General features: G+C 43.7%; 1 protein-coding gene across 2 annotated transcripts in view; it reads left to right on the top strand.

Annotated features, from left to right (window-relative positions):
• Window positions 1-15,071, top strand: part of PIK3R2 (phosphoinositide-3-kinase regulatory subunit 2) — a 159,647-nt gene that overhangs the window by 108,512 nt on the left and 36,064 nt on the right. For both annotated transcript variants that reach the window (XR_012236026.1, XM_073599585.1), the window contains exons 7-8: window positions 1,180-1,265; window positions 11,248-11,350. Coding sequence is in view for 1 of the 2 variants with exons in the window: in XM_073599585.1 (XP_073455686.1) it covers window positions 1,180-1,265; window positions 11,248-11,350 (189 nt within the window). In the remaining variant the exon portion in view is untranslated. The remainder of the gene's footprint in view (window positions 1-1,179; window positions 1,266-11,247; window positions 11,351-15,071) is intronic.

Below are 15,071 nucleotides of genomic sequence, written 5' to 3'. Positions count from 1 at the left end.
ATGTGTTACCCCAAAATACCTTCCATCGGCTACCCTGCTGCAGCTTCTCCGGTTCTAGATAGGTGGCATTATGCCATATGCGGGCTATATTTAGTGAACCTGGTGGCCTTTTCCAACTGTTTTGCCTAGTTCCAAATTTTATAAATGATGTTATACATCGGAAAATGTTTGTCTTGTCGAAAGCCATGGCATGGAATCCCTATGTCTAAGAATAAGAAATATCTACGCTGTAAAACTCAAAGCATGAGAGTCTGGATCCACAGAAGAAAACATTGATCCCACTAAATGCTGCAATCGTGCTGCTACATAGCAAAGCCAAGGGTTGGGAAGGGCTAGTCCCCCATCATCTTTTAGGTGTTGCTGTTGATCTAATTTAATCCTAGGTGGGTGGTCATTGCATATCAAAGTATGACATTTTTAAGAACATTCTTAAAGAATTAAGAATTTTTAAGAAACATTCTTTGTCTCTAAACTGGGTAAAGCAGGGAGCAATGTTAAGTCTGCAAACGTCAGTAAGATGTGGAGTAATGTGAATCCCTAAGTATTTGAACTTAGAAGTAATAGGTATAGGGCACGAATGCACCACACTTTAAATGTAGGCAGGCGTGTACTGACTCCTATTTATCATGAGTTTGAATGTGATTGCTTAATTCTGAAACCAGCTACATCTCCAGTTACAAGAGGGTGTGCACACTTATGCAACCACATTATTTTAGTTTTTTATTTTTACTCCCCTCCCCCCTTAAAGGATTTCAATTTGTTTTTCAATTGAGTTGCACAGTTTATAGGCCACATTAAAGGTCAAAAAAGTTCTGAAACCATTTATACCTGACATTTTAACAGGGGTGTGTAGACTTTTTGCTAATGCAAAAAAAAAGCATAGCCAAAGGCTTAAAAATTGGGGTACTTGTTCTAGGGGCTTCCCATGCCTTTTAAAGAAGCAAGTCAAGGAAAGATCTGTCATTTAGTGGTGGTCATTTTTTTTAATGTCACTTTTGCTTGACTACACTTATGTTATTCATGTCTGCCTCTATTTCAGCTTTAATTTATTTACCAGTAAAAAAAAACAAAACTATAGAAAACATTTTATTTAGATTTGAGTGTATATATTTGAAATGGCCATATTCCTTCTTGCTAATTTTCTATTTCCTATTCTGTTGTTTTTGTTCTTATGTACAGGGCAGAAGCATTGCCAGATTACCCTGCTGTGCTCTTGGAACTTCTGCTAAAGGATAACAATGTTCCTATAGAACACCCTCCTCCTGGTATGCGCATGTAATAAATTCAATAACATCTGTGTCGTGAAATCAATTTAACAATTCAAATCTTCTGTTTAACGACCATTTCTTTTGACCCATGAAATGATTTGTGAATCATACTTTTTTTTTTTTAATGTGGTCATAGTTCACCTGAAATCAGATGTTTGCTGCCTGTCAATTGTATGATAATTACATTGTTTATAAGGCCCCTTTCACACGAGGCGGACTCCGTTTCCACGGAGCTCGCCTCGGTCCGCCGGCTCAGCGGGAGATCAGTCCGTTAATCTCCGCTGAGCCGGCAGATGACAGGTCCCTCTCTGCTCACTGAGCGGGGAGGGGCTTGTCAGGCGCCGCTGCCGCCTATGGAGGGATCGGATGAAAACAGACAGCATGTCCGTTTTCATCAGATCTCACCCGATCCGATCCGCCAGCGACGGACCTGGACGTAGGGCCATCCGTCTGCTTTTTGCGGATCGGACCGGGTCGGATGTCAGCGGACATGTCTCCGCTGACATCCGTCGCTCCATAGGCTAACATGGAGCGCCCGTTCAGGTCCGCCGTCAAAACTGACAGGCGGACCTGAATGGTCCGATCATGTGAAAGAGGCCTAAGGCTGAAAAAGACACAGGGTCCATTCAGTTGAACCTATGTGTGTGTGAATTTTTTTTTTCTCTAACGTTTCACACGGTCCTGTAAATCCTCCTCAGCTGCGGAAGGTTTTACCTCTTGGTCTTGACCAGGCCATTTTTTGCTATTTAGCACTTTGCCACTTTATTTAGTAATTGCATGGTCATGCAGCGCTGTAACCAAATTTCCCGCATAAATAGAGCTTTCTTTTGGTGGGATTTGATCACCAATATCTGCTTTAGTTTTTTTTTTTTTTTTACATATATAAATAAAAAAAGACCAAAAATGTTGAATAAAAAAACAAACAAAAAAAAAACATTTTTTACTTTTTGCTATAAAACATAAGCAATCATTTAAAAAAAAAATCTAATTTCTTCAAAAATTATGACCAAAATGTATTCTGCTGTGTCTTCAGTAAAAAAAATCCCAATAAGTGTATATCGATTGGCTTGTGTTAAAGTTATTCTACAAACTATGGTATGTATAATGGCATTTTTATTATTTTATTTATTTATTTTAATACTTCTAATGGCAGTGATCAGCTGCTTATAATGGGATTGCCATAGTGCAGCAGGCAATTGACAATGAGTGGGAACTGACTGCCACTAACATCACCAGTGACATTAATACAGTGATCAGTGCTAATACTATACACTGTCACACTGACTGGGAAGGGTTAACATCTAGGGTAATCAATGGGTTAAATCTGTGCCTAAAGATCTTTGTTTCTTATCCCTGCTCTTTGATAAGAAACAGAGAGATTGTTTCCTCTGTACAGAGCCCTTTGTCGATCGTCAACACAGGGCTGTGGGCTGTGATTGGACACAGCCAATCAACAGGTTCCGGGCATGGATCATTGGCCAAGACCTACTGACAGACTCCCACTGTGTACAATCGCAGTGGGTGTCGGTGGGGGGGGGCACGCACGCGTACATCCTAAACCTGGAAATGGGCAGCAATGTAGCAGTACATCACTTTGCCTGTGTGGACCGCCCGTCTGCAGTACATTGCGGGTGAGTCGTCCACAAGTTGATATCCTGGTTCCTGAGGAAGACCTCTAAAAGTTTAAGTTGTCAACACTTTAGCTAGCACCACTTTCTGGGGGAGGGAGTTCACATTTGCTCTAACCGTAAAGAACCATTTCCACAATCCAAGGTTAAACTCCTTTCTTTCAACTTCAACCTCGTAGATGGATTTCAAGCTTGAGTGTACAGTGTGTGAGGTCAGGCAGTTAAAGGACACCTCTCACAAAATAACTGAGAAAACAAATGTGAGCCCCAGATGAAGAACCAATACACATATAGATTAGGTCTTTTCTGATCTTAATTGTTCCCTTTATAATAAACCATGAGCATTTATTTAATATGCTGGCTTTAACTTGCCTTATCTAAATATACAAAGAGGTATTAGACAAGGGTGTCCTTTATGCCCATTTTTTTTTCTATTGGCCATTGAATCTCTTGTAAAAAAAAAAAAAACATAAATATCAAAGGGTTAGAGCTTACTGGATATGAATGAATGAATGAATGAATGAATGATTTGTAAAGCGCTGCAATTGCGAACTGAATCGCCTCAAGGCGCTAGATGTGTTCTCTGTAGCCAGCTTCTAGAAAAGGAAGGTCTTTAGTTTTTTCCTGAAAGCCTGGTGGTTTTCTTCCATGCGGAGGTTGGTTGGGAGAGCATTCCATAGTCGAGGTCCTTGGACTGCAAATCTACGTTCTCCCTTTGCTTTGTAGCGGTATTTGGGAATGAGGAGGAGGTTTTGGTTAGCTGATCGAAGACTGCGATTCGGTGTGTAGTGTTTTATTTTTTCCCGGAGATATTGCGGAGCGTTTCCTTGTATGCATTTATGGGTGAGGCAGAGGGTCTTGAATATGATCCGATTCTTCACAGTTAGCCAATGTAGGCTTTTTAGGGATGGGGAGATGGATTCCCAGGGCTTTTTTCCTGTTAACAGTCTTGCCGCCGTATTTTGCATGAGTTGCAAGCGCGCAAGCTGATATTGGGGTAGACCTACGTAGAGGGAATTTGCGTAGTCGAGTCGGGAATTGATGATCGTTCCCACAACTGCCGCTTTGTCCTCTTCTGGGATGAAGGGGATGAGTCTGCGAAGCAGGCGGAGGAGGTGGTGGGATCCGCTCACCACCGATCCTATTTGTGCATCCATTGTCATTCCTGAGTCAAAGATGACTCCGAGACTCTTGACTTTGGTGCTGGGGGAGATGGTCTGTCCGAGGATGGAGGGTGGTGTCCACGGAGTCTTAATTTTGGAATTTTTGTTGGCTTGCAGGAGAAGAAGTTCTGTTTTTGATTCGTTAAGTTTGAGGGAGCTAGCGGTCATCCAGTCATTGATTAAAGTGAGGCATTTCTGTAGTTGCTGATGATGATCTTTTTGTCCATTAATGCGAAGGTAGAGTTGGGTGTCGTCTGCGTATGAGTGGAAGCAGAGGTCCGTTTTCCTGATGATATTGAGAAGCGGGCGGATGTAGATGTTAAATAGCACTGGTGACAAGGGTGAGCCCTGAGGGACTCCACAGGAGACTGCCCGAGATTCCGAGGTGAATGTTCCCAGTTTCACTGTCTGAGAGCGATTCTCTAAGAAGGATGTAAACCATTTTAGGGCAGAATCTGTGGCTCCTGCAACTTCTGAGAGGCGGACAAGTAAAGTATTGTGGCCCACTGTATCGAATGCTGCGCTGAGGTCTAACAGTACCAGGAGACTCGGTTCCCCGTCATCTGCTGCTTCGAGGGCGTCGTCCCATATTTTGAGAAGTGCTGTTTCTGTGCCATGGCCTGGGCGGAAGCCTGATTGCAGAGGGTCCAGGAGGTGGTGTGTCTCCAGGTGGTGTTGTAGCTGCTGTACTACTGCTTTCTCTATAATCTTGGAGATGGTGTTGAGGCTTGTTATTGGTCTGCGGCAGTTAGGGTCTTTAGGGTCGAGATTAGGTTTCTTTAGCAGGGGTTTGACGATGCCTTGCTTGAGGGAGGTTGGCACAGTCCCTTCTTTGAATGATTGATTTATGAGATGTGTTAGGGTGGGGGCCAGGATGTCGGAACATTCTTTGAACAATTTGGTGGGGATGATGTCGTTCGGTGATGTGCTGTCGCGAAGGCTTCCGATGATGTTTTTAGTCGTGTCCGTGGTGATTGGGGACAAAAAGAACTTCGGTGGTTGAGTGATGTTCGTGTCGATATCCTCTTTTTGCATTGGTTGGGTGAGGTTGGTTGTTATTTTCTGATGAATTGCTTTCCGAATGTTGTCGATTTTGTCGATGAAGAAATCTGATAACTCATTGCAGAATTCTTGAGTATCGTTTTCAGGGGGTTCTAGGCAGGTCGGGTTCATTGATTGAGCAACTATTTTGAAAAGTTCCCGTGGGCGGTTTAAGGCGGATGAAATGGTGTCTGCAAAATGTTCTTTTTTGGCTTTGAAGATTGCCTTGTGGTATTTCACCGTGAGTGCTTTGTAGTTAGCATGGTTTTCCTTGGTGGGATTTCTTCTCCAAGTTCTCTCAGCTCTTCTGCGTTCTTGCTTGAGTAGGGTGAGAGTGCCATTAAACCAACTCGAGTTTTTTGTGCGGACGGGTGTTCTGCGTTTTGGCGCCACGGAGTCTGCTGTTTGTAGTAAAACATTGTTTAGGGAGTTGAGTGTTTGTTCCGTTGAGAGGTTTGGGTTTAGCAGAAGAATTTTGCTCGACAATGTAGTTTTGAAGAGTTCAGAGTGTAGTTTCTTCTGAGATCTATTCCAGTGTGTTGCTATTGCCCGTTTCTGTTTTTGGAGGGTGGTGTTAGTGGTGATTTTAAATTTGATAGCATGGTGGTCCGTCCATGGTAGTGGGGTGTTGTTCAATACGTCGATGTCCATATTCTGTTTGAAGATGAGATCTAAAGTGTGTCCTGAACCATGCGTAGGAGCATTTATCAGTTGTTGCAGGCCAAGTTCTTCCATTTGGTTAACGCAGGCGGTTGCAATAGGGTCTTGGGCGGAGTTTGCCCACAGATTGAAATCCCCAAGTACCAGAAGGTTTTTGGTTTTCAAGGTGTGCATTGAGAAGAATTCAGTGAGCGGTGTAAGGAGATTGGTCTTTGGTCCTGGTGGTCTGTAGCATAGTAGTATGTGAATGGTGTCTTGAGGTGTTGTTTGAAGATGCAGTGAGAGTGTTTCCATGAAAGGCACTGAGTTCTGTAAGTTTGGTTTGGTGAACCCCAGGTGCGATTTGAAAATCACTGCTAGACCTCCTCCTTTTTTTCCTATTCTATGCTCAGATAGGATACTGTAGTTCTTGGGCACCAATTCAGTTAGGATGGTGTTGCAGTCGGAAGTTAGCCAGCTTTCTGTAATGAAGAGGCAGTCTATGTTGTTTTCGATGATGAAATCGCGGGTTTCCAGCCTGTGCTTGACTGCAGATCTGGTGTTGATCAGGGCGCATGCTAGTTGTTGCGGTTGGATCGGTGTCTCCCTGCCTTTGATGGTTGATTGTGGGTTGGTCCTTAGTAATTGTTCTTTTTTTAGTCTTTTTTGCGTGGTGGTCGGTAAAGTTGCGGCCGTGTTTCTTAGCCTGTGGAGGGTGTCTGCTGTGTACTTGAAGTTGCACATGATGCGGAAGGCGGCGTTGCTAGAAAAGAAATTTGTATGACGAAGGCACTAGTGTGGCGATGATAGCCTTGCAGGGGGATGGAGGGATCGGATGGCTGACCACTGCTCTGGAGTGGTGAGAGTGACGGCTGAGTGTTGGAGCGGAGGTACTGGAGGGAGGTGGGCTGCCTACCTCCCTCTCGTTGATCCAGAGGAAGGCAAAAAAAACCCCTGGCTGCGTAGGCCAATGGTGCAGTCGAGGAAAAAATTCCTTCCTGACCCCCCCGAGGGGCGATCGGACAAGGGCCCCTGGATCAACTTCTCGAGTGCCCCCGGTGGCTTACCTGTGCTGAAGGTCCGGAAGGTGAAGGAGGGGGAGCTTGGTGCGGTAGGTGGTGCGGTGGCTGCGTCTCAGGCGATTTGAGGTAGACTGGCCCCCGGTCAATCTCTAGTGCCCCCGCAGTGAGGTCCAGTAGCAGGAGGGGTGATTCCCGGTGCAGAGGGGCACGGGGCTCTGTTGGACAACAGTGAGGGGGTTGTGGTGGCAAGCTGACTGGGCTAGGCTGCAGCCGTGGTCTGTCCCACCGACTCTAGCGGCTAGAACGTGGTGATTGAGACCGCGGCTGCGGTGGGGCCACAGAGGGGGGGGGGAGTCTGGCTGAATAGATGGACTAGGGGGTAGTGGGTCCAATCGGGCGGTGATGTGGCTGGGGGCTGATGGCCTCAGGAGGGGGTCCTCGGATGCTGCACCGTTGGCACTGGGTGTACCAATATGGCCGCCGGCTGGGCCCAAGCCGTGGCTGGCCGGCAGAGGGAGTACCAAGATGGCCGCCGGCTAGGCCCGAGCCGCGGGCTATCCTGACGTTGTTGCCCACACCGTCCGGTGAAGATGGTCAGTAGGAAGAGGGGTGCGGACCCGCCGGAGCGGCTGGTCAGTAGAGGGGGACGGTAAGTGTTGTAACCTGCCGACCAGGAGCCGCGGAGAGTCCCGAGCGGCCGGCCGGCTGACTAGGCGGCGTCCGGATGGGTAGAGGGGGGACCGGCAGAATTCTGCAGGGGGGGAAGTGGAGAGCTGCGGGCTAGCCTGCCGAGGTCGGCCGGAGCCGCGGAGTGTCCTGAGCGGCCGACCAGCTGCTGAAGGTGGCCGCCGGAGAGTCAGAGGGGAGAGGGACTGGCGTGGTGATGCAGGGGGGGCTGGGCCAGAGCCGCGGAGTGTCCTGAGCGGCCGGCCGACTGAGAACGGCGTCTGGAGTAGGTCTGTGACGGTAGGGGGATAGGATGTAGGGGATGTGGGATAGAAGGGAGGGGGGAGAGAGCCGAGGAAGGGGTGGCCAGTGGCCGAGCCCTTCACGGAGCTGCTAGACAGAGGTCTGCTCTACAGAGTGTCAGCACTCAGACTGACACTCTTATCATTAAAAATGATCTGTTTTTACGGATGATGTCCTCATGGTTATAACAAATCCTATGACTACCTTACCTAATTTAATGAAAGAACTGAATAATTTTCAAAATATATCTGGGTTACATTTAATAACGATAAGTCTAAGGCTCTCAATATTACGGTAGTCTCCCAGACAATATTCTTTCTCATATCAAAGAAAACTTTCCTTTTCAGTGGGAACTTACTTCTTTGCCTTATTTGAGAATTTTTCTTGCGTCTTCCTATAACTCCCTTTATGAAGTTAACTACCCCTCTATCTTATGTCATTTTCATACCCTTCTTGAATCTTGGGAAAATCTCTTGGTTAGGGCACATAACGTTAATAAAGATGGTCTGCCTTCCTAAACTACTTTATCTACTTTATTTTTCAAAATCTTCTTATCAAGATACCTTCTCCTGTATTGGGATCAATACAAAATCATATATTTGCTTTTATCTCAAATAGGTATAAACCCATGTAAACCGCAGTACTCTTTTCCATCAAAAAAAAAGAAAAAGGGGGGTCTTGCAGTTCCAGACTTATCAAGTTCTTATTTTTCAGCACAAATAGCTCAGCTAGCAACATATCACAATTCTATTGATCCACCTCTTTAGATTTCCAGTGAAGCACTCAAATTGGATCCTATTTCTATTGAAACAATTTTTTGGACACCCCCAAAATTCTGTAAAATAACTCGGGATCCTATTATCAAACATTCCCTTTCAATTTGGGATAACATAAATATTCCGGACAACTTATATCCTCTTATGCCCCCCTTCTTTCAAATATACACAATCCGATGTTCACTCCATACAAAAGGAACCCTCATTGAACAATTTTGGACAGACATTTATAGAATAATTCCTACTTTAATAGGTAAAAGAATATTAAAAAATCAAAAAGAATCATTATTGAATTTAAACCCCCCCCCCCATTGCACAAAAGTAAATTTAGACTCTAGCCATTTCTATTCACAGCAGCCAAACAGAATCTGGCGAAGGCATGGTGGTCCTCTATACCGTCTTCCACCCAAGTAAAAAATAAAATGATGTGGTATATATATTCAACGTATCCAAATTTGAAAAAAATGTGGTCTCCTTGGATTAAATCGTATCTTCCAAAAGACTTTTATAGGACCTTGTTACACATATAAAGCATAAGATTACCTTTATTCGTATCCACATGCTTATTCCTCGTGTAGTTGTGCCTTCCTGGCTCCTTCTCCATTTTAATTATTTTCTTTCCTTACCCATCTCTCTAATTTATCTCACACCAATATTTATACATTCATCTATACTAGACTAGAGCTACAATATCACTTTTAAGACTTTATTACCATTTATAGTGTAAATTGACTTATGTTTGATAAAATGATAAGCATATTAATGTTTAATATTTTCATTAAAAGATATATTGGAACACTTCATACCCGTCCCCTTGATTTGTACGGGCTCAGGCCCAGTAGTGATTGATTGCTTGGTATCCTTTGGCTTCCTGGGTGAGCACCAGCCCCTGCAGCAATCCCTTGCTTTTCCTCTTCCTTTTTTTTTTCACTCATTCTTCCCTGATCCCCATCTATGTTCCAATTTAGATTTTATAGAAAAGAAAAAGAAACCATGCTGTTATGGCTTAGGCCTGCATAGGTTGGACCCCTGTTTGTACACTAGTATTACATGTTCTTGCATTGTATGTCCTAGGGTCCTTGTTCGGAACTATCGTTTTTCATGTAATCGGATTCCTAATGATGACAGAATTCCGGTTCCAAATGTGTATTGACATATTTCATTGATATTACTGTTAAATGCTTTATGAAGGTTTCGGATCCGCCATATCCGGCACACTGCTTTGCTGAAGAGCGAAATAAAAAAAAATATAAATTAAAAAGAAAACATTTATTGGGGAAAACAATACAAATAAAATAAAAACACTGAGGCCTCATGCACACAGGATGTTATAATAACGTTATGAAAATGCCAGTATCTTTGCAGTGATTTTTTAAAACTTTTTTCAGCTTTTTTCAACATTTTTGCAATAGCGCTTTTTAGCGTTTATTAGCGTTTTTCCGCGTTAGCGCTTTTTAGTGTTTTTTTTTTTTTTCACATTTTTTTTTTTTTTTTAAATGGATCAAAAACATTAAAAACATTGGTGAAGGCGTTTTTGAGCGTTTATCAGCGTTAAAGCGTTTTTACAGCTGGAAAATGTCTCTCAAAACCCACTGGTCCTGGGTTTTTTTTACAGCTTAAAAAACGCCTATGCCATTTGCAGCTCAAAAACGCCTAGGTGGGCATGAAGCCATAGACTAACATAGACAGGCCTTTTTAAGCTGCAAAAAACGCTCAAAAAAGCGGCTGTAAAAACGTCCGTGTGCATGAGTCCTAAAGATAAAATAGCTATTTTTAAGAAAATGTTTCTCTGAATAGTAAATTTTAATTTTAAGAATGATGTACCTGCTTTTACCTGGTGAACTTCTAATGCCCCGTACACACGGTCGGATTTTCCGATGGAAAATGTCCGATCGGAGCGTGTTGTTGGAAATTCTGACCGTGTGTGGGCTCCATCGGACATTTTCCATCGGATTTTCCGACACACAAAGTTGGAGAGCAGGAGATAAAATTTTCCGACAACAAAATCCGTTGTCGGAAATTCCGATCGTGTGTACACAAATCCGACGGACAAAGTGCCACGCATGCTCAGAATAAATAAAGAGATGAAAGCTATTGGCCTCTGCCCCGTTTATAGTCCCGACGTACATGTTTTACGTCACCGCGTTTAAAACGATCGGATTTTCCGACAACTTTGTGTGACCGTGTGTATGCAAGACAAGTTTGAGCCAATATCCGTCGGAAAAAATCCTAGGATTTTGTTGTCGGAATGTCCGAACAAAGTCCGACCGTGTGTACGCCCTATAAGGGTGTGAGGTACATGCACGATCTTTTGCTTTTAACCCTTTCGATTCCAGGTCTGTATGGACCCGACAGCAGGGGATTTTACATACATTCCCCCCATTGGGCTTGTGTGTTATTCTGACAAGGAGACTCCTGCCTGTCAGGTGGAAGCACTACAGTGGCTGCACTTTGCTGTTACTTAATCTTAATCTTTTTGTATTCTTCAGCCTTATTTATGCTGTATTTCCTTGTAAAAACACTCAATGCACTTTAGTAAAACAAGAATGACGTACTTACAGTAAGTGATTTTTTTCCTTTTAACTGAACAATTTATCATGGGATAAATAATAATAAAAGAAAATAAGAAGTTGAGTTAAAAATAAAAAAAAATACCCCTCCATCCTAGTGAATTGAGCTTATAACAGTGATGGTTAAACAAACTGGGCTTTCAGTATGCTCCCTTGCTTTTTTTTTATCAGCTCTCCCTCCAAAACCAACAAAACCTAAACCACCGGCCAGCACAACCAACGTGAGTGGAGGAACATTGCAAGAAGCAGAGTGGTACTGGGGGGACGTTTCTAGGTGAGTCCAACATTTTTATTTTTTGTTGGGGGTTATTCTAAAACCTCATACAACATTTTATACTTGCAAAGAAAAATAGTTGTTCAGCTAGGAGTAATTGTAATTAAGGTGCCTATTTACTTACTGGACATGAAAAAAAGAAAATAAATGCAGCCACCACTTATAAGGACTTAGCTGCAATATTAAACCCCCAAACCAAAAATGTAATGTTTACAAATCATTAGATTTCCCCTCTGTTTTCACCTAGTAGTCTAGCAAGTAATCTCCTGTTTTAGGATGCCTACACCCTGGATGAAGGGGAAACAGAAACACCTTTGGACAGCAGCATTGTCAGTCTGGAGAAGGGGAGTGTTATGCCGCGTACACACGACCGGACTTTACGGCATACTTGGTTCGGCGGACCGGAGTCCATCGGACAATTCGATCGTATGTGGGCTCCAGCAGACTTTTTTTCCCCAAAAGTTCGACGGACCTAGAAATGAAACATGTTTCAAATCTTTTCGACGGGTCGAAAAGTCCGCTCGTCTGTATGCTAGTCCGATGGACAAAAACCGGGCAGCTATTGGCTACTGGCTATGAACTTCCTTGTTTTAGTCCGGTCGTACGTCATCACGTACGAATCCGTCGGACTTTGGTTGATCGTGTGTAGGCAAGTCCGTTCATTCGGAAAGTCCGTCAAAGTCCGCAGGACAAAGTCTGCCGTAAAGTCCGCGTTTGTGTACGCGGCATTAGATGCACTAGCAAAATTAGATACCCTGACAAATTCAAGCCAAACTCCAGCTAACAGTTTTTAAGCAGTTAAAGCAACAGTTTTGTTCCTGTAAAGGTTTTACATAAATAAATAAAAGCTGATCATTGTAAGCACCCCTGTCAGTTTTACATGGTTTGTCTCAACCCCCTAACTGCTATATCTGCAGGACAGCTTGTTCTGTTAAAAAACAGACATACTGGCTGGCTCACTAGGTGAAAATTAGGGAAAGAAAGTCTAAAACAACTAATGCAGTCATCACGTGTAAGAATTTATTAAAAGTGTTTTCTTTTTGGTTTAACACTGCCTTTAGTGTTCACTCTTGGGTTTAGATCAGCTTTTTAGACTTCTCTACACAGGGTTCAGTATTTGAAAGATCAATATTTACAGCATTCTTTTACACACTATTTGCAAAGTGTTCAGTAAGCTTCAAGCAGCTTTGTGGAAGCTTTTACAGCAAACTTCAGTTACAGTTTAGGGATGTTAAACATTGATTTTTATAGGTTTTCTGTAATCTTAAACCAGCAGCTGGCTTCAAGCTTCAACAAGCTGCGGTGAAGCTTGCTGAAGCATCCTAACAGCTTGTTTCTAGGTGAGTTCACCTAGAGTACTTCCATTAAAGCCATAAATGGTTTGAATCCCTGCAGGTCCCTGCTGAGATTCAAACCATGTATGGGCAGGCTGATTGTACCCAAGTTGATTCATCAATCACCTTGGGTGCAAGCAGTATGTCTGATCTTTACATGCAATTATTGCCAGCGGCTGTAGCCGCTAGCAATAATCACTGTGTACTTCTGGCAGGGATGGCTCCCACGCCCCTTGCTGAGGGAACCCAGTAGCTCCACAGGAGGGATTCCCCCCATCATCACTGACTGTGTCCCATGGTTGCAGGAAAGAAAATCTTATCATCTGTGACCTGCCTAAGACTTGTGTTTAACCTTCCCAAACTGGAGCTGAAGAGTGCTCCCTGCAACATCAATAGAACTTTTAAAAAAAATGGCAGAAAACTTTGCAAATGCTTTGTAAAAGCTTGCTATAAACACGGTTTTTCGTCAAACGAAAGCCCACATGTACAAGGTCTGATTTCACACTATGTACACATCCTGATGAACTATCTGTTTTAGGCTCGGTTCACACTGCTGCGATGCGAGAACCCATGCAAATCCAGTACGGGTTCCCGCTTTGCGTACTGCTGCGGGTGTGAATAGAAAATCAATGACACCCCCAGATCGGTTTGCATATCACAGTGCGAACTGTCAATTCGGACAGGAATCGTATCACATGGGTGCGGACCAAAAAAAGGGTCCTGCATTCTTCTGGTCCGAATGCGATGCAAATTCAGCCATACAATCTATATGGCTGAATTCATGTCGCATGCGATTTGCACAGCAGTGTGGTGCGAATCACATGCAATGTCTGACATCGTAGCAGTGTGAACCCAGCCTTACACACATTTTATGAAAACGCTTCCTTGCCTGCTGCAACACACCAACTGCTAATTGCTCCATTTTCCCCTATGGAACTTGCATGCTTTTTTCCAACAGACTCCTGTCCATGCTGCCAAGTTCATGTAACACACTCTAAATGCATGAGTCTCATTTATGCTGTCTGTCTTAGGCTGGCCAAAAACACCTGAACTGATTCCCTGTTGCACACATTCAATGTGGAGGCGGGAATCCTCCCCACTGTGTCATTGTATAATGAAAGCTGGATTCCCTGGCCATCAGAATTCACTGATTAGCACTACAGCCGATTGGCTGCATGCACTGATCAAGTGAAAATTTACCAACAAGCCCTTTCATGAGAAGTTAATCGATAGATCGACTTCTCATGAGCGGGAACGGCCATACATGGATTAAAATTTAGTCACCTGCTATACCAGCCAAATTTAAATCTATGTATGGCCAGCTATAGTGTGAGCCAACTTCCACTGTTGGTGCCACGTAACAACAGGACTTGCACCATATCTCTTGTACCTCCCACCACTTGCATTTCTTTGTAACACACCCTAGCAAGCATCCACTGCCCCTAAATAGTGAACTCCCCTACAGTGTCCTGAAAAAATTTACTGCTATTTTACGGCCCCTATGCTCCCTGCAACTGTCCCTTCTATTGCTAACACAGGCTCCCAGTGTAAAATGATTGCATCTGTCCCATGGACACATCCACTAACTCTCAATGGATAATGGACTGTTATTCCAGCCTACTGTTGCTCAGTAAAAACATTAAAGCAATAGTAAACTGCTAGATGTTTTTTTTTTTTTTTTTTTTTTTTTTAAGTTTTGTTTTTGTACCCTGCAAGGTAATATCATAATGTGCTAGTATGCATCGCATACTACCTAAACTTACCTTAAAACGAAGCCCTTCCAGCGCCGAAATGTCGGAGCTGCAGGAGCTCCCATCTTCATCTGCCTTCCTTCCAGGTTCACGGATTGTGGCTGGAGCCACGATGATTTCACTCCAGCATATGTGCCCAGGAGCCGCAGTTTACGGCACAGGGCTCTGAAGGAATAGCCCGGGTGACCGTTGCTTCAGGACGCATGCATCAGTGATGTCACTGGCTGCATGTACAGTAAATATCTCCTAAACGGTGCATGTTTAGGAGATAATTACAGTACCTATAGATAAGCCTCATTATAAGCTTACCTATAGGTAAAAGTCAGAGATGGGAGTTTACTCCCACTTTAATGGTTGCGATATTTATTGGTTACCATATTTGTAGCAGTGATGACCGACAGGAGAGATGCAGACCATAATCCATCAGTTGCTCCTTCATAAAACTTTCCTTATCTTTAGTTCCAACACACTATCATTTTCGATCTCCATTTTGCACTCCATCCAAAAGTGTTCAAGTTCAGTAATTCCCCAATCTTATGCCGCGTACACACGAGTGGACTTTCCGGCATACTTGGTCCGGCGGACCAGAGTGTGCCGGACAATCCGCCCGTGTGTGGGCGGCGGCGGACTTTTCCG

This window comes from Aquarana catesbeiana, linkage group LG01, assembly GCF_042186555.1.
Source record: "Aquarana catesbeiana isolate 2022-GZ linkage group LG01, ASM4218655v1, whole genome shotgun sequence".
In the NCBI taxonomy this organism is placed as follows: Eukaryota; Metazoa; Chordata; class Amphibia; order Anura; family Ranidae; genus Aquarana; species Aquarana catesbeiana.
The sequence above is the reverse complement of the archived record's forward strand: the minus strand, read 5'-3'. Positions and strand labels throughout refer to the sequence as shown.